This window comes from Solea solea, chromosome 2, assembly GCF_958295425.1.
Source record: "Solea solea chromosome 2, fSolSol10.1, whole genome shotgun sequence".
In the NCBI taxonomy this organism is placed as follows: Eukaryota; Metazoa; Chordata; class Actinopteri; order Pleuronectiformes; family Soleidae; genus Solea; species Solea solea.
Window position 1 is genome coordinate 36683566 of NC_081135.1, and position 27183 is coordinate 36710748.

General features: G+C 40.1%; 2 protein-coding genes across 5 annotated transcripts in view; one reads left to right on the forward strand and one right to left on the reverse strand.

The window, feature by feature from the left end:
- The window catches only part of gdap2 (ganglioside induced differentiation associated protein 2), a 38460-nt gene extending 25838 nt beyond the window's left edge, over nucleotides 1–12622 (reverse strand). The window contains exons 1-6 of the mRNA XM_058622714.1: nucleotides 12373–12622; nucleotides 10901–11112; nucleotides 6273–6412; nucleotides 4292–4445; nucleotides 2770–2858; nucleotides 540–616 (exon numbers count right to left, since the gene is read on the reverse strand). Of these exons, the coding sequence (XP_058478697.1) occupies nucleotides 540–616; nucleotides 2770–2858; nucleotides 4292–4445; nucleotides 6273–6412; nucleotides 10901–11082 (642 nt within the window). The 5' untranslated portion in view covers nucleotides 11083–11112; nucleotides 12373–12622. The remainder of the gene's footprint in view (nucleotides 1–539; nucleotides 617–2769; nucleotides 2859–4291; nucleotides 4446–6272; nucleotides 6413–10900; nucleotides 11113–12372) is intronic.
- A 799-nt stretch (nucleotides 12623–13421) lies between these two features.
- wdr3 (WD repeat domain 3) lies at nucleotides 13422–26826 on the forward strand. Of its 4 annotated transcripts, none has more exons than XM_058623091.1 (27): nucleotides 13422–13556; nucleotides 14663–14856; nucleotides 14943–15152; nucleotides 15956–16074; nucleotides 16182–16260; nucleotides 16592–16687; nucleotides 16961–17065; nucleotides 17161–17262; nucleotides 18619–18722; nucleotides 19381–19485; nucleotides 19578–19808; nucleotides 19910–20003; nucleotides 20968–21069; nucleotides 21178–21260; nucleotides 21308–21473; nucleotides 22400–22456; nucleotides 22557–22657; nucleotides 23406–23517; nucleotides 23617–23751; nucleotides 24094–24144; nucleotides 24515–24580; nucleotides 24674–24766; nucleotides 25367–25417; nucleotides 25641–25684; nucleotides 25780–25908; nucleotides 26021–26114; nucleotides 26584–26826. In XM_058623091.1, the coding sequence occupies exons 2-27, from the start codon at nucleotides 14686–14688 to the stop codon at nucleotides 26740–26742; spliced, it is 2859 nt and encodes a 952-aa protein (XP_058479074.1). In that variant the 5' UTR covers nucleotides 13422–13556; nucleotides 14663–14685; the 3' UTR covers nucleotides 26743–26826. The 4 variants fall into 4 exon arrangements, with proteins under 4 accessions (XP_058479074.1, XP_058479073.1, XP_058479076.1 ...); XM_058623090.1 differs by having other exon boundaries at nucleotides 13422–13513; XM_058623093.1 differs by having other exon boundaries at nucleotides 13422–13513; nucleotides 21335–21473.
- Nucleotides 26827–27183: the final 357 nt, after the last annotated feature.

Here is a 27183-nt window from a genome sequence, read left to right on the forward strand (position 1 = left end):
TTAAAACTTGATATGAAAACAGGTGGGGAGGTCAGGAACATGGATTTAGGTAAAAAGTTTAACAAATCCACATTTTTTTGGCGCGTAGTCAGGTTTTTTTTTGCCCAGTATTTTAAAATTGGGAAATTACAGACCTGAATATGGAATACTGACCAGCATAAACGTTACATTTGCTTCCCCATTCTGCAGCAAAATTGGTAGAAACTTGAAATGAAAGCAGGTGGGCGGAGGTCAGGAACTAATGTTAAGGAGTGTCCTGTGGAACTGCAGCTGGTCAAAGGTCGTCAGCTGAGAAGGACTCCAGAAAAACCCTCTATGTGTAGTTTAACTGATCAGAATCACATCATCTGGGTACATTCACACCTGCATTTACACCGTCTGCTCAGGACGGATGTTAATACCAGGCCAGAGAAGCTCATGTTTTCACACTCTCTTTATTTTTTCCCTCTCACCTACATGAGAACTGACTTTCTGCCCAATAAATCCTGAACGGCGACACGATGAGGTCACCGACGTTACTCACAGTAAACGGTACAAACCTCCTCAGTGTCTGAAACGGCAAACACCACCGCCTCAATGCTGTTTCCATGGTTCTCCAGGAACCTGCGAACTGTTCCTATAAACACACACAAAGCAGACATAAACACACACACACACATATTGAGACATGAGCCAGGGACCTTTGAAGGAACTTGGAAAAAATTAAATTACGGAGTTCAGAACGCTCCCGTGTTGCTGGGATAATGACGCAGACAAATTAAAGCGGCAGAAATCCACGCGGCGGTGACTGTTCGCATAATGACATAATTAGATTGAAACGAGTGCCGTGTGTGTTGTAATTAAATGGAAGTCTGTCTGCCTGTGTAATTTGCCCGACTTAATTCTGAGGATATACAGCACAGCCACATGTCGTCTGTGTGTATGCCTGAATTTGAGTGCTGTGTTATTACTGTAGTTTCTAAGAAGATTATCTTATAGAAGTGCGACTAAAGGACAGAATGTGTGTGTTCTTGCATTTGTTGTGTTGTGAGTACCAAACGTTGCAGAAAAGGGGACATTTTTGGCGGATCCTCACAACATTATAGGGCTTTTATGGGGGATTAAGACATGGTTTTGGGATAGGATTAGAATTGAGTTAAGGTTAGGTTAAGGCAGTCCTGTCAAACTGGCGGCCCGCGGGCCATATGCGGCCCACCTATCGCTTACATGAGGCCCACCACTTCATGTGTTTAAACACAATTTCATACTAAAAACATTTGCTAGCAGTATTTTTTTATAATAGTAATAATAAGACATTTGGTTGTTATCATCACAGTATTAAACGTATTGCCTTCAACATTATATTTACATTAATAATTACATATATATAAAAGCCTGTTTGGTGTTTTAATTACAGCAGTCCATGTTATTAATGACTTAAATTTAGATTTATTTCTCTGTTTTTGACATTGTTCCATTTCAAAACAAGCACTTTTACATTGAAATTCTGCAAAATGTCATCATGGATATCTTTATTACAACATCATGATGGAATATTGTGAAATAATATTGTGCTTTCCCACTTTTTTTTCCTCCTCTTGACCAGGTTAGACGCTCACTGGCCCTCAGGTCATTTGAGTTTGACACCCCTGGGGTAAGGGGTTAGAAACTCACTTTGAAAGCTGCGCATACATGTGTTTTTGGGACCTTTTCTGGCATAAACTATCAGGGATGAGCTCATACGATACACCTGTTAAGTATTGAATTCAGGCTTTGGTCTCCAGGCCCCTTTATCTCTAGTGAACAGAACAACCTTTGTTGTTCCAACAGCTTTCTTTTCCAACATGACTGTGGCCCCAGTGCACAAACCAAAGGACTATAAAGACATGGTTTGACTTTGAGTTTGGTGTGGAAAGAAACTTGACTGGCCCCGCACAGAGCCCTGACCTCAACCCCATCGAGCCACACCTTCTCGTCCAACATCAGTGCCTGACCTCATAAATGCTCTACAGAATCAAATTGGGACAAATTCACCATAGAAACACTTCAAAACCTTGAGGAAAGTATTCCAAGAAGAGTGGAAGCTGTTATAAAGCTGCAAAACTGGGACCGACTCCATATTAAAGTAATGTATATGTATTTGAAGACGTCATTACAGTCCCTGTTGGTGTAATGGTCAGGAATCCGAATACTTCTGTCCATATGGAATAACTTGAAATGGCAGAAAAGATCTAAAATAACTGTATCAGACTGATATCGGTATAGCTATCCGACACAAAAAAGGGGTATAGTGCCAGCTCGAGCACAAACACCAGATGGAGACCAAAATCTGGTCTTAATGAGGCAGAACCTCATTTCTGTGGAACTGGTGAGATTTGAATTGTGGTGAGGTTAATGTTAGGGTTTGACCTTGGGGATTACGCTTTGTTTAGGCTGTCAAACGACATGGAGGTCAGTGCAGTGTCCTAAGGAGAATAGCTGTGCAAACTTCTGTGTGTGTGTGTGTGTGTGTGTGTGTGTGTGTGTGTGTGTGTGTGTGTGTGTGTGTGTACACAGGTATTACTAATGTTGTGGGGACCTAAATCTGTTTACATAGTCACATTATGGGGACCTGTCTTCCTTATGGGGACAAAAAGCAATTCCCCATAATGTAAAATTACTACATTTTAAGATGACAACACGTTTTAAGGTTAGGTTGAGGATTAGGGTAAGGGTAAGGGTTGGGATTAGGCCAGTAGAAGTCCACTGGAGTCATGGAAACCGTGTGTGTGTGTGTGAGAGAAAACTTACTGAAAGCGATGTGTGTAGCATCCTCCAGCGGGTAACCTCTCTTCACCGTGCTCACCACACACAAGCCGACAGATGCCATCGACTGCTCTCTGTGGAGGCAAGTACAACAAAGCGTGTCACACACACACACACACACACACACTTTACACCACATTTTTCTGCTGCTGCACATCAGTGACTGGTTACTCTGTTTACTCTTGTGTATTCTGGGATTTTTGTCGTCTCTATACACAGGAGCGAAGCAGCGATGGGATAATTATAGCTGCCTAATTTTGATTAAAGGTGCAGAAGAAAACGGTGGCGTCATTATCATAATCTAAAATATGAGATGTAGACAATAAACAGCAGTAGTTCTAGTTGTGGGTCTGTGGCAGGAGCTAATCTAATTTAAATTACAGAGCCAGGGGAGAGGGGGTAATATTCTGAGAATAAACTCCGAGACCTGTACTTCTCATGATTTACCGTTACTCTAAATGAGTAGCAACAAATGAGCAGAACATGTATATGGTAAATGCTCTGTATTTATATAGCACTTTTCTAGCCTTGATGACTCATCCAAGCGCCGACTGCAAATCGACGCCAAATCATATTACTGTCCTAAAGAAACTGGACACGCCTCTTTGTCTTGGATTTGAGTGTTTTTTATATTTTATAGGAATATTCTGCCTCTTTAAGATTGAATGTCAATGTTAAAAAATGTTTTAATAGCTTTCACGTCATGAAATCCAGTGACTCAGTGACTTGTGTTGGATTAGATGAAGTGATTCTTATATTTTATTTGAATATTTCGACATTAAGACAGACTTCCATGTCAAAACAAAGACACTTTAATAGAGTATGATGACAACAACCTGTCAATGGTCAAGGTCTATTTTGTAAGCTGTGGTTGTCTCAAAACTCCTCTGCAACTCTCAAAGGATATGTAGAATTGGGCCATATACTTGTTTTCTTGTTTTTATAGAGTTTTACATATATACCAGGCCTGTGTTCGGTGATGTGACACTGCCACAGAAATGCCACCAAAAACAGAGAAGAAGATGCAGAGAGAATAAAGGCAGCAACAGCGAATGCAAGAGCAAAAGGTGAGGCTGTGCGGCTATCGTTTTTCCAAAAGTTGTGCAACGGTTGTTTCCAAAATTAGCATTTTAGGGTTTGTGTCGTGTGGATAAAAAAAAATCCTTCTAAACTCTTTGTCATGTGCACAGGCCCTAAATCATTCATTCATTCCCTGAAAGAGCTTAGGGACACACAGATGGGTCACAGGAGAGTTTCTTTGGGGCCATCAAATAAATTTGCACAATGTTTTCCAGCCTTTTAATAAAAAATTATGTGCATATTTTTGAAAGAACATGCAAAAAATAAAAGTTGTGCTTCATTTATCAAACATATTCCTCTTGAAAATGGCTGTTTTACCATTTCAGACCACATTATGCGCTACAGAAAGGACAGTGACGTTTGTAAATAGAGTAAATAATGGTCTAAGTGAGTGAATTAACAGTCGTGTGTGTGTGACGTCTCTTACGCAGCCAGCTGCATGATGTTCCTGTAGCAGCTGTACAACGAGCTCTCGGCCGCCGTCCTGTACTTGTTCTTGTACTTTGGTCCCACTGTGTGGACGATGAACCTCGCTGCCAGGTTAAAGCCTTTGGTGAGCTTGGCCTCCCCTGTCCGACAGCCTGCACACAAACACACACAAATAAAATAAAATTTACAATGTGTAATTATATCAGATGAGAAAACTGGAAGCGTTACAAAAATGATTACGAGTATACGGCTTGTTGACCATGATTTAGATTTATGTGATACAGCATTTTCAAAATAAAACCCAAATTAGAATGCTTAAGAATGAATACTAGAAGATTTAAAGGAATTCTAGTGGATCTATCAGCAAATATTAATTTTTAAACCAATGTTTGTAAATGCCTTTGTAAATCCAAGTTAAAGAACCCAGAACCCAAATTCTTGAGGGTCCAGGTGCTGAAAAATACAGGTGTACCATCACATATGAAGCTCAAAAAAGGAAACAAATGTTGTTCAGTGTGTCCCAAATATGAAAATCATGAAAAAAATATTCAATTTTAGATTTCTTTGCTATATGGAGGAAAAAAAACATGTGTGCATTTATGTATATAGTGAGAAGGCAGAGAAAGTATAATTCTCCTGGAATGTGTTTTGCAATTTAAGTTTTTTTAATGACTATCATGATGACTATTCATGAGGCTCCACTGCAGAAAGCTTGGGTTCACAGACGAGCACTGAAAGAAAGAGGCTGAACTGACTCTTTTATGAGCTTTGATTCCTGTTTCGGTGTCATTTTAATTCCTGCAATGGCCACATGTTTTACCAGATGATTTATTGTCCTTTTGTCTCTCTTTGTGTGATTGGACTTTACTTTATATGAGCAAAGCAATGATTGTCATAACCCTTTTTTTTATTTTTTCTTATTAGATTCAGCTGAGCATCATGTGCCTGGTTATGTAAAAAAATAACAACCATGAATACACACTTAAATTGTTTTTCTCCCTTCTTTGAAGCCTCCAGACTTGAGCCCACAGCATTACTGAGAACTCAAATTTTGGTGCGAGCAGGACCTGATTTTACCCGTTTTTGTTGTTATTAGGGTTGACACATTTGAACACCGCTCTCCATGCGCCACCATTGCCTCTGCCACAATACGCCACAAACATCTCAGTTTTCATGACTTTTTAAGTCAAGAATTAAGAATTTCAAGTCAAGACACAGCCCGTCTTTAACGTCTAATATTATTTACCAGAAACACAAGTCTGCCAACCTGATCTGGATCCAGCGCGGTTATTTTTATTCATATTATTATCCACAGATGAGGACACGCCCTGGCAAACACAGATATTTATGAGCCAGCTTTAAGAGTTCCTCATGCAGGCTTGCGTCTCCAAAGTGCTGTCACTATATAGTAGTAGGAAACATTTACGAGTGCCCTCTGCTGGATCCTAAGGTGTACTACTTCAAATGGTCTATGAGACTGCATGCATTACAAGCAGCTCATCTCCGCTTAACCCTTCTGTTTGCCATGCGTACCGCTGATTACCGTAACTCCTATAGATATCTAGAAAATTCAAAAACTATGGACTCCTCATGTGGAGGATAAAGTGGTAGGAGACGGATACTGGAAAGCAGAGAAGTAGAGCTTTGTGCCCATATAGTTGTCATTACAGTAGCCACTCGGGACGACCGTCCAATCACAGACGAGATTCACCAGCGCGTCACACGTTTGTGACGTCAGCTTCTCAGTACCGTAATTCTACCTAAACGGTTGAATAACTGCCAGATATTAGAAGTGAAAGTTAACATTTTTTGACAATTCTACAGCTATAAAATCAAAATAAATCCAGGCAGCCTGATTTATCATGATGCTCATAAGAGGGTTAAACATGAACTTTGCAGCCCAGGTTTGAAATAATATTGAATTTCGGGTAAAAACCGAGTTGTTATTGTGTCCGTTTTTAAACTCTCTTCACCTCTACCTTTGAGTTTGAGCAGCTCGTCTCGCAGCTCGGGCCCCGCAAGCTGGTGGATGCTGTCCGACACGGGGTTCTTGTCGGACAGCGACTCGTTGCTCGTGTTCACAATGGCGGTGCTGTTCAGCAGTGCGATGTCCCCCGTGCTGTGGTGGAAAGAAGAAAAAAAAGAGAATAACTGTATTAAAAAACACTGTATTGGGAAACATCTGTGGCTCTCTGTGTTTCTCAGTGTATCAGTGTTTAAAGTGCATGTTGCCCGTCGGCCATTCCCTCGCTGCACACAGGAAGTGATTTGTTTATGCCAAGACAGGCGGAGACAACAGCAACATTGTGCTAGTAAAGTGAGACGACTGAAAACACAAAAACAGAGTCCACCTGCTCCGGCTCTGCTGCTGTATATACACAAACGCTCCCCCAGTTTTTTTTTTAGTTTTTTTTTTTACATAAAATGACCCAAAAAACACCAGACAGATGCAGAATAATATCATGGACAAATGTTATGCACTGCAGCTTTAAAGTGAATTTAAATTCAGTAGTTAGATGTAAGACACTGGACTGGATTTAATCAAAATTTCCTAAATTTAAAGTGACATCATTTCACTTTCTTGGAGCTGGTGTGGATTTTTAAAAAGGGATAAAAAATTTTTTTCAACATTTACCCCCCGAAAATTCTTTGCCATCTGCTTTTTATTTTTAGCCTCATGTTTGTTTATGTATTGAATGCATCGGTGAATGGGTGAATGGGTAAACACACACACACACACACGCCATAATATCTTTCCCCTGAAGCCTTTCAGAGTCGGTCTGGAAGGAACAATGAGGAACTACTCGACCATGTGGTGAAAGCATTTTGGTCACGAGACAAAACTGAGCTTCCAGTAACGAGATGGAACTTTTTTTTTTTTCCTCTCTCTAATACAATCTCGCTTACTTTGGAGGGGGAAAAAAAAATATGTGCCATCATCCACTTCCAGAAAATAACTCTTGCTGAGGAACAGATCTTGCCGTCCTGTCCTGTTCTCTACTAACACTCTGACTTCTGAGTATCATGGTCATGTCGTGCTGTATCGATGTCATGAAACCAGCAGCAGTTTCGAGCTTCTCTGAAACCGAGAGTAACTTTTCCCTCAGTTCTGGTGACATGAAAGCACAAGGTCAAAGCTCCGTTCCTCTGTTGCTGCGAACTCCTCCGGGCTCGTTTGTCGTACCGACGTAAAAAAAAATCGCGCCAATTTGTACTGGACACACAAAGGTGAAAAGTTATCGAAATGTTTTGCGGATTCAAAATACCACGGCAAGCCTCTGCGTGTTGGCGAATTTATATTTAGGATTCATATTTAGATTTTTATTCCCACATTTTGGCTAATCCCCCCCCCAGCTTGTCATCGATTGCAGTGAATTGGCAATTTTGTGTCCGTCTTAGTGGATTCGTGAGTAGGTGTCGTGTTACATGGCTGCTCACACAATGATGACCAGACTTTTTTTTTGCATCTTATAACTGTCATTCTCATCTCATTCTGCAGCACTGCAGGATTTCACCATATTTCTTGTTTTCTCACTGATTTTCCCAGTTACATGTTAGGGCTTTTTTATCCATTGATTACGTCACAAACTATTTTGATAATCATTATTTGACTGTTTCTTTGCTCCATATTACAAAGAAATCATTAAAAAACTTGAATCATTTTTGGCTTGTGGACAAAAACAAGACATTTAACAACATCGACAATTTGAGGTGTGGGAAACACCAATCAACATTTTCTGAGATTTTACTGACCAATAATTACTAATTAGTGGGGAAAATGAACGTCAGATTAACCCAGTGCTGTAGCATTGATATTATGGTTGAAAAACAGGCTTTAGATTGTTTCAAGTGTTTCTTTAAGACATAGATTATCTTCTTTCTTTCCTCATTAACATGTGCAACCCCTGACAGGTTTCCTCCATTTTAAAATGGTCACAAGATTAAACAGCAGCAGTTGCCAGAGGCTCCGCTTTTCTTCCCGCTCGTGTTTTAGTGCGGCAGGAATGTGCTTCATCCCGATGACCGAGCACAGAAGGGTCACTGGCTCACTCTCACAGAGAGGTGGCGGCCACCACGTCGGGCTCCGGGCCGGTCATGTGTTCTCCTGCGCAAAGAGGATTTATGGAGCGACGCGGACTCTGGACTGATCTGTGTGAGCACGAGGAGAGGAGACGCAGGCAGTGTTAGCACGATAAACTCACAGCTGCGACTGCTGCTGCATCTGGAGTCTCTCCACTGGTGATGTCCAAAGATTGGGTCAGGACCCACAGATGGGTCACAGATGGTTGTGGGGAGAGTTGGAAATGATTCTGTAAATCAGTCGCTACACATTATGCACAATCGTGCGCTTGCCATGATTTATATTGTGATTTGGGTCACGACATTTCACCATCTTTAAAAAGTGTTTTCCCATATAGTAAGTTTGGCAAACGCTGCTTAAGGAGAGAGGACATTATTCACACATGTTGCTACTGTTAACAGATAGAAAATCACCATAAAACACAAGCTAATGTAAAGCAACAATAAACAAATTTTGTCAGTGTGCTTGTCCACTCAAAAATAAAAGCTGTAAGCCTCAGGATCAGGATTTCCTTGTTTGCGACACAGTGATTTTAAAATACAAAGAGTTAAATTGCAGAATTTGTTCTGAAGCCTCCAGATATGCGATTTTGCTAGTGTCATGTTGACTTCCTGAAACCAGAAACTAACAGACATCTAGTGGATGATACCAGCTGTCAATCACACTGGAAGTCACTCATACGTGCTGTACTTGGTCACCAGAACATAATGTACAAAGTTGACATCATTAACTCCTCAGGAAAATGTTTACCGACATTTTAAATCAAGTGATAATTAGGCTAATTTTCCCATAGACTTCCACTGAAACCAAACCTTCTTTTGCAACGGGCAGAGCTGCCCCCTAGTGGCTGTTGAATATATTCTTATTTCCGGGTTGTCTTCAAGAGGAATCTGAGAGACACTTTTTTTTTTTTTTGTTAAATATAATCTTTAGGGCCAACATGAAGAGTCATGAATTAGTGATGCTTGTGAGGCAAATCCTTTTAACTGCTAACTCAATTTTTAAAATACAAATCATATGTTTTGGTACCAGCATACAACAACAACATTATGGGGATGCTTTGAATTTGATCTTAACTCCAATTAATACTGAAAATTAAGAAAAACAGCAGAAAAAATATAGCTTTAAGATGAAAAAATGTGTTGTGCATATGCTTCAGTATGTGGAAAAATCTCATTTGACACGTTCATGTAACAGAGCACAACCTGTACCTCAGCAACTCTACATGTGACTGTCTAGTAGTTCTGTGTAAACCAAAAAAAGAAAAGAGGAAGTGGTCTGAAAAGCTGGAATTATGTTTTAGACATAAAAAGTTGAAGAAAATGGGAAAAATCTGGATCTGCCGTTTAATCCGGTGGAAATTATAACTTCAGATAAACATGAGGATGGTTTTTGTTTGTTTGTGAAAAAACAGCTTTACTTTCTCTTTAACAAACAACAAACATCTCTGTTCTCAGTGATTGTTGAGCACAGTACAGAGAAATGAAAAATGTGACAGTGTTTGTTTTTCTCCAGTGTTTGGTTTGTGTGTGATTATCTCCTTCAAACATTACAACACATAAATAAGCGTTTATGTCTCATATCACTGACAGCCTGACACTTTGTTTAAACCACCGCTGCAAACATTAGTCGGTTCATTTATTCATAGAATGAATGGAAATTTGTGTGTGTTGCAAATCAGACATTTTCAGGCAAACATTCTCCATTTTCATCTTTTCAACTGTGATTGTTTAGGTTTAGGACTGTTGATAAAGATGTAAAAGCAGGGTAAAAAATCATTAATCATCTTCTTCATAATCTAGAATAAATCTGTGATTTATTAATTGTAAAAAAAATAATTAGATTGATGGAAAAAAGTCATATTTTTAAGATTAAATAAACCTTATTTATATATAACCTGTCAAAACACAATGACAAAAGTTTATAATGATTGGTTTCTCCAGTTATTTCATATTTTAAAGTGTTGAACTACTAAAAAGATACAGTACTTTCCCTTTTGTTTGTGTCAGATTGTTGAAAAAGCTACATTTAAACAGTATAATTCTATAAAACTGCACAATTTAAACATATACATTCATCCAGCCACTTTATTGAGTAAACCTAGTTAAAGCAAATATCCGAACTGTCAATCACATATCAGCAAATCAGAGCATTTAGTTATATAGATGAGGTCAAGATGAGCTGCTGAAGTTCAAACTGAGAATCCAAATGAGGGATGAAAGGTGATTTAAGGTTGTTTTGAATGTGGTTATTGTTTCAATTATTTCAAAAACTGCTGAAAATATGCAGTGAGCAGCAAGGTGAATGGCCAAGATTATCAAACAAAAACTCAAATAAGATGTGCAGAACACCATCTCGAAGTAACATGTAAAATATTGAAGCAGCTGAGCTACAGCAGCAGAAGAACACACGTGTCACGACTGACACTTTATCAGGCTTCCTGTATACCTAATAAAGTGGCTAGTGAGTTGATATTCATTAACCAAACTGTATCTGAATGGATAGATAGATACGCATGTAACTCACAAGAGGACGATCTTGCGGTTGATGTCTGGTCTGAAGGGGAAGGGAGAAGGGAAAACCTGCTGGCTGAGCAGACTGTCGCTCCGGTCCTGTGGCGTTTCCTCGCCATCGTCGCCCAGCTGCTGCTGCCAAGTGGGAAGAGTCTGGATGTCGACAAACTGGGAGCGAGCACCCAGAGGATCCATCCCCTCTGATCTCTCCGAGCTGCCGCCTCACTGTGAGCCAGGCAATAATATCAGCATCAGTCAGTCTGTGTTATTTAATCTGCAACGATACTATAATGCAATTTTAATCAAAGCATAACACTTAGAATTATTAGTGTTTGCTGCTTCTAATCAATACAGTTTGATTTACATGGTTATATTAAGAATTCAGATAGATTTATACTGAAAGTAGTTGGATCCAATAAAATAAATCTACTAAAACTCATTAGGAAAACCTGAAATATAGAGCTGAAACGATTAATCGATAAATCGATTATTAATCGATTACTAAATTAATCGACAACTATTTTGATAATCGATTAATCGGTTTGAAGCTTTTTTCATGATTAAAACAAGATTTCTGATTGTTTAAGCTTCTTAAATGGGAATATTTTCTCCATTTCTTTGCTCTGGATAACAAAGAAATTATTAAAAAGTCAATCATTTTGGTTTGTGGACAAAACAAGACATTTGAGAACATCATCATTTCCAGGTTTGACGAACACCAATCAACATTTTTTAAGGTTTTCTGATATTTTATGGACCAAACGATTAATCAAGAAAATAATCGACTGATTAATCGATTATGAAAATAATCGTTAGTTGCAGCTCCACTGAAATACGCAAACTGTGCTTTAAGGTACAAATTAAACTGGAATGTTTTGACTTGCCACTAGTTTCTGATCATCCAGATGGTTAATAAGAAACAAACTTTACTGATCCATCAATACATTTTGAATACAAATAACTGGAAGTGAACTGATACGGGTTGATGCCGTTCTTGAGGATTCTATGATGCTGATAATTATTGGCCAGTACAGTTGGCTAATTTTCTTGTAGTCCCTTCATCTGATACAACATAAGTTATATCATTTCAAATGAAACAAACTAAAAAGAAATTGCTGTTGAGAAAAAAGGTTAATTGAAGAAAATGCCTCTCCATTTTGGTCTGATTTTGACTGCAGTGCACAGATATAATTTAAATAAAAATAATGAATAAACTAAGCATTAATTTAGAAGAAACAGTCAATAAAAAGTAATAGATGTGGTTTATTTTATCACTGCATCGGTGCCTTAAAGCTGAAGCTGCAGCTGTATGGCATTAAATATAAGGGAAGTAACCAAAGTACAGGCTAAGTTAGAGGCAGGAAACATCCCCACAACTGTCAACGACAACTAAAAGTACACGTTTTCAATTAAATAAACATTTATGAAAGTCAAGTGAAGACAATTCCGTGTGTAAACTAATCAATAGTGTCTCTGTAAACCTACCAAACTAGCCCAGTTGTGCTTCCTCCAGTCAGAGGTGATGTTCACGCCGAAAAGACATGTAAAAATAACTCAATAAATCTCGGCACGAAGCGTAAAGACTCAAAATATATCCACGTTCTTCGGCGAATTCATACTAGCAGACAGACAAGGTCCAAAAAACGGCACAAGAGTTGACTTTAAAGTGTGCTAAAAAGAGCAGGTTTACACATTTAGCCAGTAGCATGCTAGGTGCTTACTGCTGACACATCCAGGTAGCGAGAGTGTTTAACAACATCCGGTTAAGCGTTTCAAAGTAAACCTATATCGACCCAGTTAGTTAGTTCGTTCGTATCTCTGTCATGACTTTGAGCCCTTTCCACATGGGATTATAAGACCCTCTTTTTTTTCTTACAAAGGGAAATAATATTCCATTGATACATGAGTAGAAATGTATTCAATACAACAATAAACACACGTAAAAGGGAGAAAAAAAACAGATTTGAAAGCCTACAGCGGTTTTCAAAAGCAAATCTGTTTTTATAGTAATACATATAGCAATAAAGGTTTTATTCATTGAATAACTCACTTTTTTGTCTGTTATTTCTCATTGTGGTTCAAGGTATCCCCACAGTGGCTTTTATTTTGCAAAGTGTTTATGGTACGGTTGCTATCGTCTTCTGTAGCTTGACTTTTTCCTCCAGTTCCTGATCAGCTGACTTATGACTGGAAAAAAAACCCTAAACATTTCCGCTGATAACCGGAATGTCGTCATTAACTTTACCAAATAAATATTTACAACAATATATATACATACGATAACCCAAAATTGCCAAAATTATTATTTTATCATCATTGTTTTTAGTTGTGAACGTGTTTCTGCTTCTTTTAGGGTTTCAGACAAAAGCAACACAAAAAGAATGATCGAGCAAACACTGCTGCGATACGAAGTACTGTAATATTTTACACAAACATTTCTCAAAATACTTGAATTATTCAATTTTGACTATTCGTAAAATCAAACCATGTATGTCTAATCAGATATTTTATTTTTTCGTTTATTTTACTTTTAGAGCAACGTGTGATCGATTAGTTGGGTCTGACAGAGCAGCGTAGCAGGAACTACAGCAATAGTCGGCTAAACGCTAACTGCCGTGTTTCAGAGGTAAGAAGAGAAAAAGTACACATTTAACAAGGCTGCGTTAAAGGTAAACATTTTAATATTGTATTGAACATTGGTACTATGTAATATGCGTCACATCTGGTTTAATCGATCACGTTAAATCCAAGAACTTTCCACACGTGGGTTCAGGGAGAACTGGTGTGTTGTGGTTGATTTTATGTACAGCGCTTAGTAGGCGGGCGGGGTTTGCCACATGGTTAGTTGATACGAGGGGCTTAAACGTTAACCCCGACCCTGTCGGCACTTGCGTTGTACTAAAACGAACGCTCACCTGACTTAGCTGCATGGAACGAGACATTTACTCCCTCCGAAAAACATGTATATCTTAATTTTCAACTATTTAAGAGCAAGATAAACAAACAGGTTTATCCAGAAAACCGACAAAAATCATGTTGTATAATAATGTGACTTCACCGGAGATGTAAATACCACGAATCGCGAGAAATAGTCCACGTACTTTACGTGTTGTAATGTCAGTTTTAACGGAGTAATAATGTCTTATAGCACATTAATGTACGTATTAAATGTTATATTTTAGTGTTGCATACCTGTATTTGCAGATATTTAATCGAATAATTGATTTATTTGTTGGTTAATACTAGAAACAATCATTGGTTGCGCATAGTAATTACATTTTCCAACAGTTAATAGCAGATAAACCGCATGTTTTTGGCAATGTGTATGTTGTGTATACAGCGTATAGATGGTTTATTTATGGTTATATGTATAGTTCTATTATTATTGTTATTCTAAGTAGTAAAAGGAGTATTTTTCCATACTTTTTATGTTTAAAATGCATGTTTACTATCCATTACTGTATATAACATTGAGCATGTCCCGTTGTGGGACTTTGAATGGATTATCTCAACTTATACATGATTTAAAATGAAAAATACAAATGATTTTCAACATATGCCGCAACATAATATGAATTAAAACTCCCAAAATGTGCATTTTACTTTAGTTGACGACTTGACTTGACTATTATTGTTTGTATGGAGCAAAGAAACCAGAAATGATTCACTTTTTACAAGCTTAAAAACCAGAGAGCTTGTTTTATTCCTTAAAACCAATCACCAAAACTGCAAAACACTGTATTGTAACATATTGACCACTGTGTGTTTCCCTCAGTGTCACCTGTGAGGCTGCAGGTCATGGGTTTGACTAAGCAGTACCTGCGCTACGTCTCCAGTGCCGTGTTCGGCGTCATCGGCAGCCAGAAGGCCAACATCGCATATGTGAACCTCAGAGGAGAGAGGGGGCGCTACGTCGCCGTGGCCGCCTGCGAGCACGTCTTCATCTGGGACGTTCGGAAGGGAGAGAAGGTGACTTGGGTTTTTTTTCTTCACCTTTTTATATATCGTCTCCACGTTTGTCCTATAACTGTGTTTCTCTCCCCCTCTCTGTGAAGGTGCTGATCCTTCAGGGTCAGAAACACGAGGTGACCTTCCTCTGCCCTTCGCCCGACGGCGTCCACATCGCCGTGGGTTACGAGGACGGCGCCGTGCGGATCTTCAGCCTGATGAACGGCGAGAGCAACGTGTCCTTCAACGGACACAAGTCTGCCGTCTCCGTCATGAACTACGACGGGCTGGGAGCGCGACTGGTCACCGGCTCCAAGGTGAATTAGGCGGCTTTTGCCTGGAAGCTGACGATTATTTCCATAATCGATTCATCTGACGAGAAAATCCTGTCCAGGAAATGTTGATCAGTGTTTCTCAAAGAAACCAGAAAATATTCACATTTAAGAAGCTAAAAAAAAATCATAAAACTAGTCATTGTTTCAGTCGCTGTTATATATGTTATATTATGTATATTTGTGGTTATATCTTTACATACAGGAGGCAAATCATTATTATTTTTAATAGATTACTACATCAAAACTCATGGATAAATCAGTTTGGATGTTTATTCCTAACAACTAAAACAACTTCTAGTGATTTTTCAGTTTCTAAAATCGGTTTCTTTGCTTCAAACAAGAAGGAAATCATTATTTGGACAATATAAGACATTTAAGAACATCTTAATTTTGAGGTTTTGGGGAAACATCGATCAGCGTTTTTCAACATTTATGGACCAAAAAAGAAAAAATGATCGATAGACTGATCAATTATTAAAAATAATCATTAGTTGCAGCTCTGAAGTGCTTTGATATTGGAGCGTTTATGTTAATATTGTGTAGAAACCGTGACGTGCAGCTGATTTGGTGAACTTAACGCGATTTGACCAAATGTTTATTTTATCTGCACGGAACTTTTCTTATTGCGATGTATCGCAATATGATTGTCTCGCAATATATTGAGTATCACAGAATCGTATCATGATAATATTGGTATTGTAGACCTGTGATTCACACCCCCGAATTTACAGGGACTTTCTTTGCTTATTAACTTATATTTTGAAGCGTTTCTCTGCGTCCCGCAGGACACGGACGTGATCGTATGGGACATCATCAACGAGTGCGGCCTGTACCGACTCAAAGGCCACAAAGACTTCATCTCGCAGGCTCTGTTCCTCACTGACAAGAACCTCCTGGTCACCAGGTAACTGACGCGGCCGCTCCACGGGTTTCACCCTCGCCTGATCCACAGAGTCTCTGAGCTCGTCTCACAGAGCTTTTCATTGACGATTCTCTGCTCTGTTGTTGCAGCTCCAAGGACAGCTTTGTGAAGTGGTGGGACCTGGACACGCAGCACTGCTTTAAGACCATCGTGGGCCACCGTAGTGAGGTGAGTGACAGGCGGATTCTCCTGCATTTATAACGTTTTTATCACTTGACTGAGAACAAACAGGATAACATTAACACGGTCATATCCAGGATTATTTAAAGTTGTTGTTATGAGAACAAGTTTTTCACTTCCTTGTCTCAGCCTTGATGTGTGTTTTCACTTCTGCTAAAGCAGCAGCTGTGGTTTTAGCTCATCCCTCATTTTGAATAAATTGTTGTTTTAATTGTTGAAAAAACACTCTCACTTGTCAAAGAAGCTGTCTATTAATTGAGTAATTGATTAATGATTGATAAATCGTTGACGTGTGTGTGTGTGTGTGTGTGTGTGTTAGGTGTGGGGCATGGTGCTGCTGAACCAGGAGAACAGGCTGTTAACAGGCTCTGCAGACAGTGAACTACGAGCCTGGGACATTGACTACCTGCAGGAGGTGAGGAAGCGTTTTATTTTATTTTTGTTTTGTTTCTACTTCCTGTGACTCGGGTTCATACAGAAATAAAAGTTAATTTGTCAATTTGAGCAGAAAAAAAAAACAGAATATTGTCAATTTGAGAGTAAATTCAAGTTGAAAAAAGTTGTGAATTGTGTTTGTAAATGTTAAATATATATATATATATATATATATATATATATATACATAATATATAATGAATGATGTTGCATCAGATTCTAATGACAGCTCTGGCTGTGTTTGTGTTTTCAGGAAAAAGCTGCAGGTGAACCAAAGGTGAAGAAGGGGAAAACTTTGCTGGACGATGATGATGATGATGATGGTGATGAGGAAGAGGGGGATGAAAGTATTGAGGAGGTAAAGGAGCGGTCAGTGATGTGACGTGTGTGTGTGTGTGTGTGTTGGGCTTTTCTGTAACCTCCTCGTCTCGCGCCTCTTCCTCCGTCTCTCAGCGAATCCTGAGCTGTAAAAAATCGGGCTCCATCCTGAGAGAAGCCAGAGATCGAGTCGTGTCTCTGACGACTGACGCCAAAGCCCGAGTCATCGCCTGCCACGTGAGTGTCAAAGCTTCTCTTCTCTTCTCGTCCCTTTGTGTTTGTGTTTTGTTCCTTTTCCATTTTTCTCTCTGAGCGATTGTAAAACGTCTGGAACGGACGCCGCGCCGAGAGTTTTAAGAGCTTATTGAGTCGTAAATCAGCGAGAGTGAGGTCGGTGTTCTGTCGTAAACCAAACATTAACATCTGAGAAACAGTGAATATTTGTAGCTTATAAAAGTATCTTGTGTTGCCTGTGGATATTAGATTAGAATCCTAATAAAGCGCTGACATATTAAAAAAAAAGAAAAGAACTCCATCGATGATTGATTTTCTATTTGGACCCATATACTGAATTTAGACCATTTTAATTTTTTCCCTCCATTTTATATAAAAATTACTCTTAAATTTAACAAATAATGAAAGAAAATTGCTTCAGTTAAATAACCACAGTATTTTCAAAATAAGAGTAGAAATTATGAAAAGTAACAAAAAGACAGATTTAGGTAAATGTACACTCATTAAAAAAACATCATTATAATTATTTTGTGTTTAATTTCATTTTAATTTTACACACTGGGTTTTTTTCTATTTCTATTTTTAGAAATCAGGGCAGAAAATTTTGCCAATTTTCCTTTTTTCCCCTCCATCTTATAAAAAACAACAATTTAATTTAACAAATAATAATACAAATATTTAAATTCAGTATCCAGTTATTGCACAACACAAATGCTCTGCATTGCAGTGCAAATACATGCAGTATTTTCAAAATAAAAGAGTAGAAACTATTAAAAGTCCAGTTTGTAGAGATTTAGGCAAATGTACACTCTTAAAAAACATCATTATAATTATTTGATGTGAAATTTCACCTAAATCTTACACACTGCACCTTTTAAATGACATGCAATTGGTCATCAAAGAACAGGAAAAGATAAACATTTAGTGAGTTAGCAAGTTTCTGGCATCAGAAATGCATCATTTGTAATAAATGGCAGATTAAATCAGATTAAAGACTCAGCCAATGGTGAGTATTTAAATTTTTTTTGGGTCTGAGCTTTCGGAAATCTTGTTTTGTTTTGATGCCAAAACCAAAGAAAATATAAAAAGCCATGCAAGCCGTTTTCTTTTTTGTTCTCATGATTTACTGATTTGACTCCTCTGACACAGGCTCAGTGGACACACACTGTACGCGCTCATCTGTCCCTCAGCTGTTTGCACTGTTTCTCATTAACAGGCGACAGGCGACAGCTGCTTATTTATGAAGAACAGAGCGGCGGCTCGACCGTTCCCCGCTTTGTTTGTGGCGTTCGTGCGTCCAGAAGCTGACAGAACGTAATTTACGTTTGATATTTTAAAAACATGAACTACTTCCATCAGGGCAACGACTCGGTGCTGGAGCTGTTCACGGTGCTGACGGAGGGCGAAGTCAGGAGGAAAATGACCAAGAAGACCAAGAAAGCCAAGAAGATGGCGGCCAAAAGGTAAGGAAAATATCGGGAAATATACTTCTATTTTCTCCAAAAATAATGGAGCCACAGACTCAGTAGCTCCATAATCCATCAAAAGGACAGTTAACGCGTCACAAAGCTTCCTGTGTTGCTTTTTCTAAACGACCTCAGAAGTCATCTGGACAAGAAAAGCAGCACATGAGATGAAGAGGAAACAAAGGAGAGCGCTTATTAACGACTGTTGTAAAAAAAAAAAACAGGCGGTCGTTAAGGATTAAAGCGGTTTGCAAAAACAATGCCCTTTTGAGATTATTCTGAGATTAAGTCCCCCGAAAGTGTCAAGAGTCGTAGTCAACTCAGTCTTGTTTTACAAGAATGAAGTCGTAAAATTACGAGATTAAAGTCTTCATTTGCGTGATTAAAGTCTTCATTTACAAGAATAAAATCGTAAAATTACGAGATAAAAGTCTTAATATTATATTAGTAAAATAAAGCCATAAATTTTCTGTCAATTTTTTTTCCTCAGTGTGGCCCTAATTCTCCGTCGTGTGAATACAAGTCGAGTAAAATAATAATTTTGTTGTTATCCTTCTACTTTTTTACGTTTTTTACGCATAACTTTCAAATATAAACAAATGTCTGTTATCCAGACTGGTGAAGTTTGTTGTGTTGCTGCTGCCCCCTGCTGTAGAGCTCAGGATACGGGAGAGGAGGAGCCAGAGGATCCGGTGGTGGAGAAGATGCTGAAGGACGAGATCGTCAGACTGACAAACCTCAGAGCATCTGCCAAGATCAGGTCAGTGTGGATCACACGTGGAGGGCGGGAGGCCACAGTCGCCGCTATAAGCCGATGAATCCTCACGCTCCGCCTCCTCTGTCCCCTTGCAGGTGGGTGGACTGCATGACGTGTGCGGGCAACGAGCTGAAGGTGGCACTGCTGCTGCAGAACAACACCATCGAGACGTACACGCTGAAGATGGCCGACAAGGCGCCCGCCGCCAGCAAGACGGCTCGCCTCACGCTCGGCGGCCACCGCACCGACGCGCGCACACTCGCCTTCAGCTCGGACAACCTCGCCGTCCTGTCCGCGTCCGGGGACACGGTGAAGGTGTGGAACAGGTGAGAACGCTTTCACAGTCTCTTTATTTTTTATGTACTTATTTAAAATCCAGTTTTGGTCAGATGATGGTCTAAACTGCAGTTCTCGTCTCCTGCCACAGGGCGACACTGCAGGTGATTCGCACCATGGCCTGTGAATACGCCCTCTGCTCGCTCTTTGTCCCGGGAGACAGACAAATCATCCTGGGAACTAAGGTATTCCAACACAAACCAGACTCTGTCAGACACTATAGCCGATTTAATGAAATGAAACATACACAGCTGCAAATTGCAAGCGACCAAAGTTTTTTTTTCACGTCTGTTTTTCTCTGTGGCTTCACCAGGAACTGCAGCAACAACTTTTAATGCCAGTGGCATTGAACAGGTCTTTAAATGTCTTGAATTTAACTTGTCTTAGGTCGCAGGAGCCATGTTTGTGTCTTAAAACTACTGTCACAGCATCTGCTGCCTGATCACATCAGTTTACGTGTGTTTCATTTCTTCTTGTCCCCCCTTCAGTTCTTCATACACAAAACCAAACTCTGTCAGACACTAGAGCTTTTAGACGAGTCCCTTTGTGTTCAGGGTTCCCCATGGGTCCTTGCAATCCTTGAAAGGGTTTGAAAATGGCCCCAAAATAGGACATGGGGGTCATTGCTTGAAGTTTGTACAGGGAAGAAGTGAAGTTGATATGTAGGTAAACGTCTTGATGCTTGATGGACGTAGACTAGGCCTGTACAGGACAAAGCGGTGTTGTGGACACTGTCCACTGTCTCTCTCGCCGCCAGTGACGTGAGATTCCGCACAGAACAACGAGCGAGTAAAGTTAAGCAAAGAGCGAGAGAGAGAGAAAAATGACGACGTGATGTCTGGGGAAATTCCCAGATCTCTGTCTCACCAAAGACTGAATTTGACCAAGATCCTGAGGACGATCACTCGTCCAGATGCATCAACAAGTTGTCCTCCCATGTTCCTGAAATCCAAAGAGTCCAGGAGAGTTGTTCATCCTCGAGAACCTCTCCTGCTCGCTCTCTAGTCACAGTTTTAGATAATCACCGAGTGGAACCATGTGAGAACTTCTCAGACCTTCTGCCTCACACATATATTTCCTGTTGTTGAAAACCAGAAACAAAAACTCAGTCTGAGTTGAGTCTCTAACAGTCGCTCTTTCCCCTGACAGAGCGGGAAACTGCAGATCTTTGAGTTGGCCTCAGGAAGCCTCCTGGAAACTGTGGAGGCCCACGACGGAGCCCTGTGGTCTTTGTGTTTGGCTCCAGACCAGGTAAAACCACCACCTGTGTCCCCACACCTGCAGTCACACCTGCTTCACGAGTCTCTCCTGCCCTAAATCTGCGTGTTTGTTTGTGTTTTTTTTTGCCTAATCCCATAGAGAGGGATTATGACAGGCAGTGCAGACAAGACCGTGAAGTTTTGGGAGTTTGAGCTCATCAAGGACAACGAGAGCGTGCAGAAGTAAGTCGTGTAAATGTCATTTTTGTTGTCATTTGTGTTTTTCTCAGCCTTCAGTATCTGAACTTGTGTCGCAGGAGGCTGACGGTGAAGCACATGCGCACTCTGCAGTTGGAGGAGGACGTCCTGTGCGTGAAGTTCTCTCCCGACCACAGGCTGCTGGCCGTGTCTCTGCTGGACTGCACCGTCAAGGTCTTCTACACGGACACGTTAAAGGTGAATTTTCTGAATAAACCACTGCTTTATTTCCCTGAAACAGTGTTTGAGTCTTGTCAGTTGTCCTCTGCTGCCACCTACTGGCTTTATGCTGCACTTGTAGTTTCTGTTTTGCCAGATTGAGTATCAGATTATTGTAGTTTCTATTTATACTCATATTTCTCTATTGTTAATAATTAAAATACTTACTGGGTTCGAGCACAAGATGCGTAGAACCCTATTGAAACTGAAGGAGTTATTATTATTATATTATATTATATTATAAAAAGTGTGGAAAATTGGATGTGGGAGGGGCTTACCGAAATGAAAATCTGCGCTTTTGGCAAATTCACAACAATGACATTTGATGACATTTTGATGACATTTCAAAGTTTTATTTTAGTTTTTTCTCCAATTTGTTTTTGCACCAATGACCAGAACACGTTCCTAATATTGTGAAATCTTTACCCGACACTGAACCTGAGTTTGATTCTGATCTTTCATCAAAGTTCCTGCAAATCCTCGAGTCTTGAAATGCCCATAATTCATTCATCTACTAACAAAGACCTTTAATTGGTATTAAAAACTCAAAAAATCAATCTTTGCAACACATAAAGTCCTCAGAAAACCTCAGAATAATTGACATAAAATAGTATATTTGTACAATTGGGGAAGCAGAATCCAATCCAACTCAAAAAGTGTTTTAAGCTAAAGCCTGACGAGAATTGAGGCAGTTAAGTGAAACATACACAAGCTAAAGTCTGTTTTCACCAGGAACAGCAGCAACAAATTTTATTTTGAAATTTGTCTTAAATTGAATTCAAAAGGTCTTTAAATGTCTTCAATTTAACGTGCCTTGCCTTAGGTTGCAGGAGCCATGTTTATGTCTTAAAACTACTGTCACAGCATTTGCTGTCTTTTCACTTCTTCTTTTCGTCCCCCTTCAGTTCTTCTTGTCTCTCTATGGACACAAGCTGCCTGTGCTCTGTCTGGACATCTCACATGTGAGTATTCTTAGTTTCTCTGTGGGGGAAAAACAAAGTGATGTCATCCGTCACATCGTCGTGACCCTTCAGCCCCCGTCTCTCTCTCTCTTGGACACAGGACAACACGCTTATCGCCACAGGGTCCGCCGACAGGAACGTGAAGATCTGGGGCCTGGACTTTGGCGACTGTCACCGCTCCATGTTTGCTCACGATGACAGGTAAACGGTCAACAACCAATGCGCACGTGATCTGTGGATCACCGGAGCGAGCCGCTCTTATCAGACCCTTTCATGACGGATAATGAAATTTAGCTCTTGAGCCGCTAGCTTTTCCAGCTCTGACTTCACGCGTTGTGTTCAGGGACTCGTTGAACTTGGAGTGACCGGTGACTTCATTTCAGCTGCTCTTTAATTTCACTCCTCATCTGTCTGTCCTCATCTCACCCATTGCATCCACTCTGATTATCAGGGCCCGAGCCATGAATGGCAGGGGCCAAAAGCCCCCCCCCCCCGGAAACGGCAAAATTGAGGTTCATCGAATTTCCCAAAACTTGGTGGGAAGATGTTGCGGACCAAGACAAACAAAAAAGTCAACTGTAACCATGTCAACTCAACAGGAAGTCAGCCATTTTGAGTTTGGTGTCCATGTTGGCCCCTATGACTGCGGCATACATTGACCACAGCGTACACACCAAGACCTGCGGCAATTGTAATATGCTCGAGTTTTAGGGTCAGTTGATGAATTTTGCAGGAATTATAGTTACTTGCAGAAACACAGCTCTCCCATTTATCTGGACACTAGGAATATGTGGGATGTGGCCCCCTAGTGGCTGGAGTCTGTGCTGCTGATTGACTTTTTTTCCTTCCTTGTCGTATAATTTCCCCACTTTTCTCCTTGAGTTCCTGGTGAGTTGTCCTCTCAAATGTCCTCTCTCTCTCTCTCTCTCTCTCTGTCTCTTGTCCACAGCGTCATGTTCCTCCAGTTTGTCCCCAAGACTCATCTGTTCTTCACAGCGGGGAAGGACAAGAAGATCAAGCAGTGGGACGCAGACAAGTTTGAGCACATCCAGACGCTGGAGGTGACTCTCCTCTCAATAACCCTACATCCATCCATGCACAGGTGTTTTTCTCTGACCTCTGACCTCTCTAACTCTCTGTCTAACTCCTGTGCCTCGCAGGGTCACCATCGCGAGGTCTGGTGTCTGGCCATCAGCCCCAGCGGCGACCACATTGTGTCGTCGTCCCACGATAAGTCTCTGCGTCTGTGGGAGAGAACGAGAGAGCCGATCATCCTGGAGGAGGAACGGGAGATGGTGAGGCTTTTCACACGTTATTCTGACACTCACGCTCTTTCTTTAGACATTTCTAAATACTTATGGTGCAATTATCTCTGCTACTTATAGGAAACAAAGTAAATGTAGGTTTGAAAAGGAAAAAATCACGTTTTTAAATTAGTTTCTCTCCAGTTTTTATTGTCATACAAGCACATATTTCATGTTAATTTCAGATATTTCATCTGTTTTTATTGTGTTTTCTTCATCTTATTCCTTATTTTCTTTCCTGAGAGTCCTCTGAGATTAATAAAGTGTTGTTGATTCTGATTAAGATTGTTTTGTCTTTGGTTTCTTAGAGCTAAATTGTTGTTGTTTCCACAGGAACGAGAGGCAGAGTTCGAGGAGAGCATGGCCAAAGGAGACGTGCCTGTGGTGAGCTTTAAGACTCTTTACAAACCAGCTTTAACTTTGAAACGCCCAGATTTTGAAGCATAAATGACATTAAATTGCAAAATCTGCACTCAGAATTTGCCAGATTAGCTCTGTTGTTGTTTTAGAAGGGTTTAAACGCAGGGGTCATGAACTCAAACGACCTGATGAGCTTTAAGTCTGGTGGGTCACGATATTCCGTCCGTGTGATGATACGTCACACAGTTTCAAAATAAAAGTGTTTGTTTTGATAAGGAACGATTTATAGTTCACAATAAAATGCACATTTATGAATATCAAAGTGTGGTGGGCCACATGTGGCCCACAGGCCACAGGTTTGAGGCCTCTACATTAACCTCATTTCATTCCTCAGGTACCAGGAGAAACTCCAGGAGAAACCGCTCCGGCAGGAAAGAAAACGGTGGAGACGGTCAAAGCTGTGAGTGGAGAAAAACTTAAAAAAGTACTTCAAAAAGGTCACAAATAGTCAGGTCTTTGTTGACGTCGTCGTCGTCATGTGATTTGTTCACAGGCGGAGAGAATCATGGAGGCTCTGGAGCTTTACAAGGACGAGCTCAGGAAGAAGGAGGAGCATAAATACGCTTGTATGCACGCAGGCAAAGAGGTAGAGACGCCGTCCATCACTTTATTTATTCCCAGTACGTAGATTTATACAGCAAAACACAACATTACACAACATACAGGTAAAACAAATGTACAATATATATAATGTATAATAAATATAAATACTGTATACTATATATATATATATATATATATATATATATATATATATATATATATACATATATATATATAGAATTGTTTTGCATTTTGCATTTTTAAAGTCTCTCATTTTTAAAGGAGCTCTCACGGTTGCCATGACAACCTTGACTGGCTTTTAAAGCAGATCTTTATTGTTGATAGTCAAGAGCAACTCTGGGCTCATCTGTTTTTTAAATTGTCTAAAAGTCAAAGTTACTCTGTATTCCAGGAAGCACACACATATTTTAATACAAATCAAGGATTAAATACCAATATGAAGGGTTTCTCCTTTGAACATGTTTAATTTAAATGTGCATAAATATAGTGAAATGGGAACACAGTTGTAGTTAGATGGTTAATAAAGAGAAATTCTCTGCTGTGATGGGAAACTTTCAGCTTTTTTGGGGGTTTTTTTTTGCTCATAAAATGAATTTTAACAGACAGTTTGTTGTTTTTGCAGCTTCCTCCACCAAAACCAAATCCCATCCTCGTGGCCTTTGGAAATATCACAGTAAGTAAAACGGTGATGAACGACTTCAGGTCAATATTTACTGTGTTAGAGAGCGTTACAACTTAAAGATGTGAAATGCTGTTTTATTGCTGCGGAATAAAAAGAGGAGAACAATTCAACTCTAGTTGTGTTGTTTTAAAAGATATTAAATGTATAATAAATAAACAATTTAACCAACATTTGTACCAGGAATTTAAAAGGAGTCTTGTCTCTCTTTTTCCAGCCGGCTCGCTACATCTTAGACGTCATAAAGAAAGTCAGATCCAGGTGAGATGTTTGACGACGTTCACGTCCTCGGCACTCGTGTCTGTAAACGTGAACACGTTCAGTAAATGTTAAATAAAAATGTTTCTGTGTCACAGCGAGCTGGAGATTTCTCTGCTGGTGCTGCCGTTCCCTTACGTCCCCGAGCTGCTGCAGCTCTTCAACGGCTACATCCAGCAGGGCCTGGAGGTGGAGCTGGTCTGTCGCTGCCTCTTCTTCCTGCTCAAGTCAGTGGCTCAGTGTTTGGTGGTTAAATAGATGTGTCAGATATAATAAATGAAAATACTCGAGTATAAATCTGTGTTTATACTGAATTTTTGCCATTTCCGTCCTCTGCAGGATCCACTTTGGTCAGATCTCCAGTAACCAGATGATGCTGTCCGTCATCGACGAGCTGCGGAGCAACACTCTGTCCAAAGTGCAAGGAATCAGAGTGAGTGACGCACAATTTCACCTTTACCAACCCGAGGAATTTCACGTAGTTCTGTTTACGTTAAAGCTTTCAAAAAGTGGAATTTTTATGTACTTTTCCTGCCATTTTAACGTCATTTAATCATTAACTTGTCTCGAGCACATGGACCGAGTTTGACGCGGCTAGCTCAAACGTGTGCTAGGACGAGTTTGTTCAAATGCACGGTAAACTAGCCACTTCTGGGTGGGCGGAGCTAATGGAAGTACATTAGAAATTTGTTTGGAATCATGAAAGAAACAAGTGTAGCAACTTTGGTTAAAATCGCATCAACTATGTGCGACTTAGACGCGATAGAAACAATCAGAACCAAATTATGAGAGAAAAAGTCAAAATTATGAGATAAAAAAGTTGAAATTATGAGATAGTCATCATTTTGAGAAAAAGCTATAGTTATAATAATCATAATTCCGACTGTTTATCTGTGTTTCAGGACATGATGGGCTTCAACAGCGCCGCCCTTCAGTTCCTCCAGCGCGAGATCGAGAGCAAGGAGGACGTGATGTTCTTCGCCGAAGCCACAGGGCGACTGAAGGAGAAGAAGAGGAGGAGGAGGAAGAGGGAGCGAGTCGTCCTCACGCTCATCGCGTGAATCTGGACTGTTTTTGTTTACGTTTGTGTTTTTTGTTAATAAAATCTCCTCCCACCTGTTTGGAGGATTCATTCTTTCACTCTTCTTCAGGTTCTTGCAGAAGTTTTTTTTTCCCCAAAACAAATGAATCCACAGGCCGAGAGAGAAACGCAGCAGATTTACATCCACACTGTGCATCCATGTGCTGCTGATTTTTAATAAATACATAATGATTTAAGCTGCTGCTCTCGCTGCTGCTGCTGCTGCTGCTGCAGGCCCGGAGCCAGAAGATGGTTTTTAGAAACCTGTCAGGAACCACCTGAGGTCCAGACCACCTCGGTGTGACCACACTGTCCCACAGAGCGAGGCATCTTTGGATCCTGTGTGCTGCTGCAGTCCAGTCGTTCAGAGATGTGTTTTTTTTCCGACTTTACAGCCTGGATTTATGAACCCTGCCCCGCC

Excerpts from the sequence above, each read along its gene's own strand:
- wdr3 (XM_058623091.1), top strand. The coding sequence starts at position 14,686 with ATGGGTTTGACTAAGCAGTACCTGCGCTACGTCTCCAGTGCCGTGTTC. Across the intron at positions 21,070-21,177 it reads TGTGTTTGGCTCCAGACCAG|AGAGGGATTATGACAGGCAG; the intron begins GTAAAACCACCA and ends CTAATCCCATAG. Across the intron at positions 25,685-25,779 it reads ATAAAGAAAGTCAGATCCAG|CGAGCTGGAGATTTCTCTGC; the intron begins GTGAGATGTTTG and ends TCTGTGTCACAG.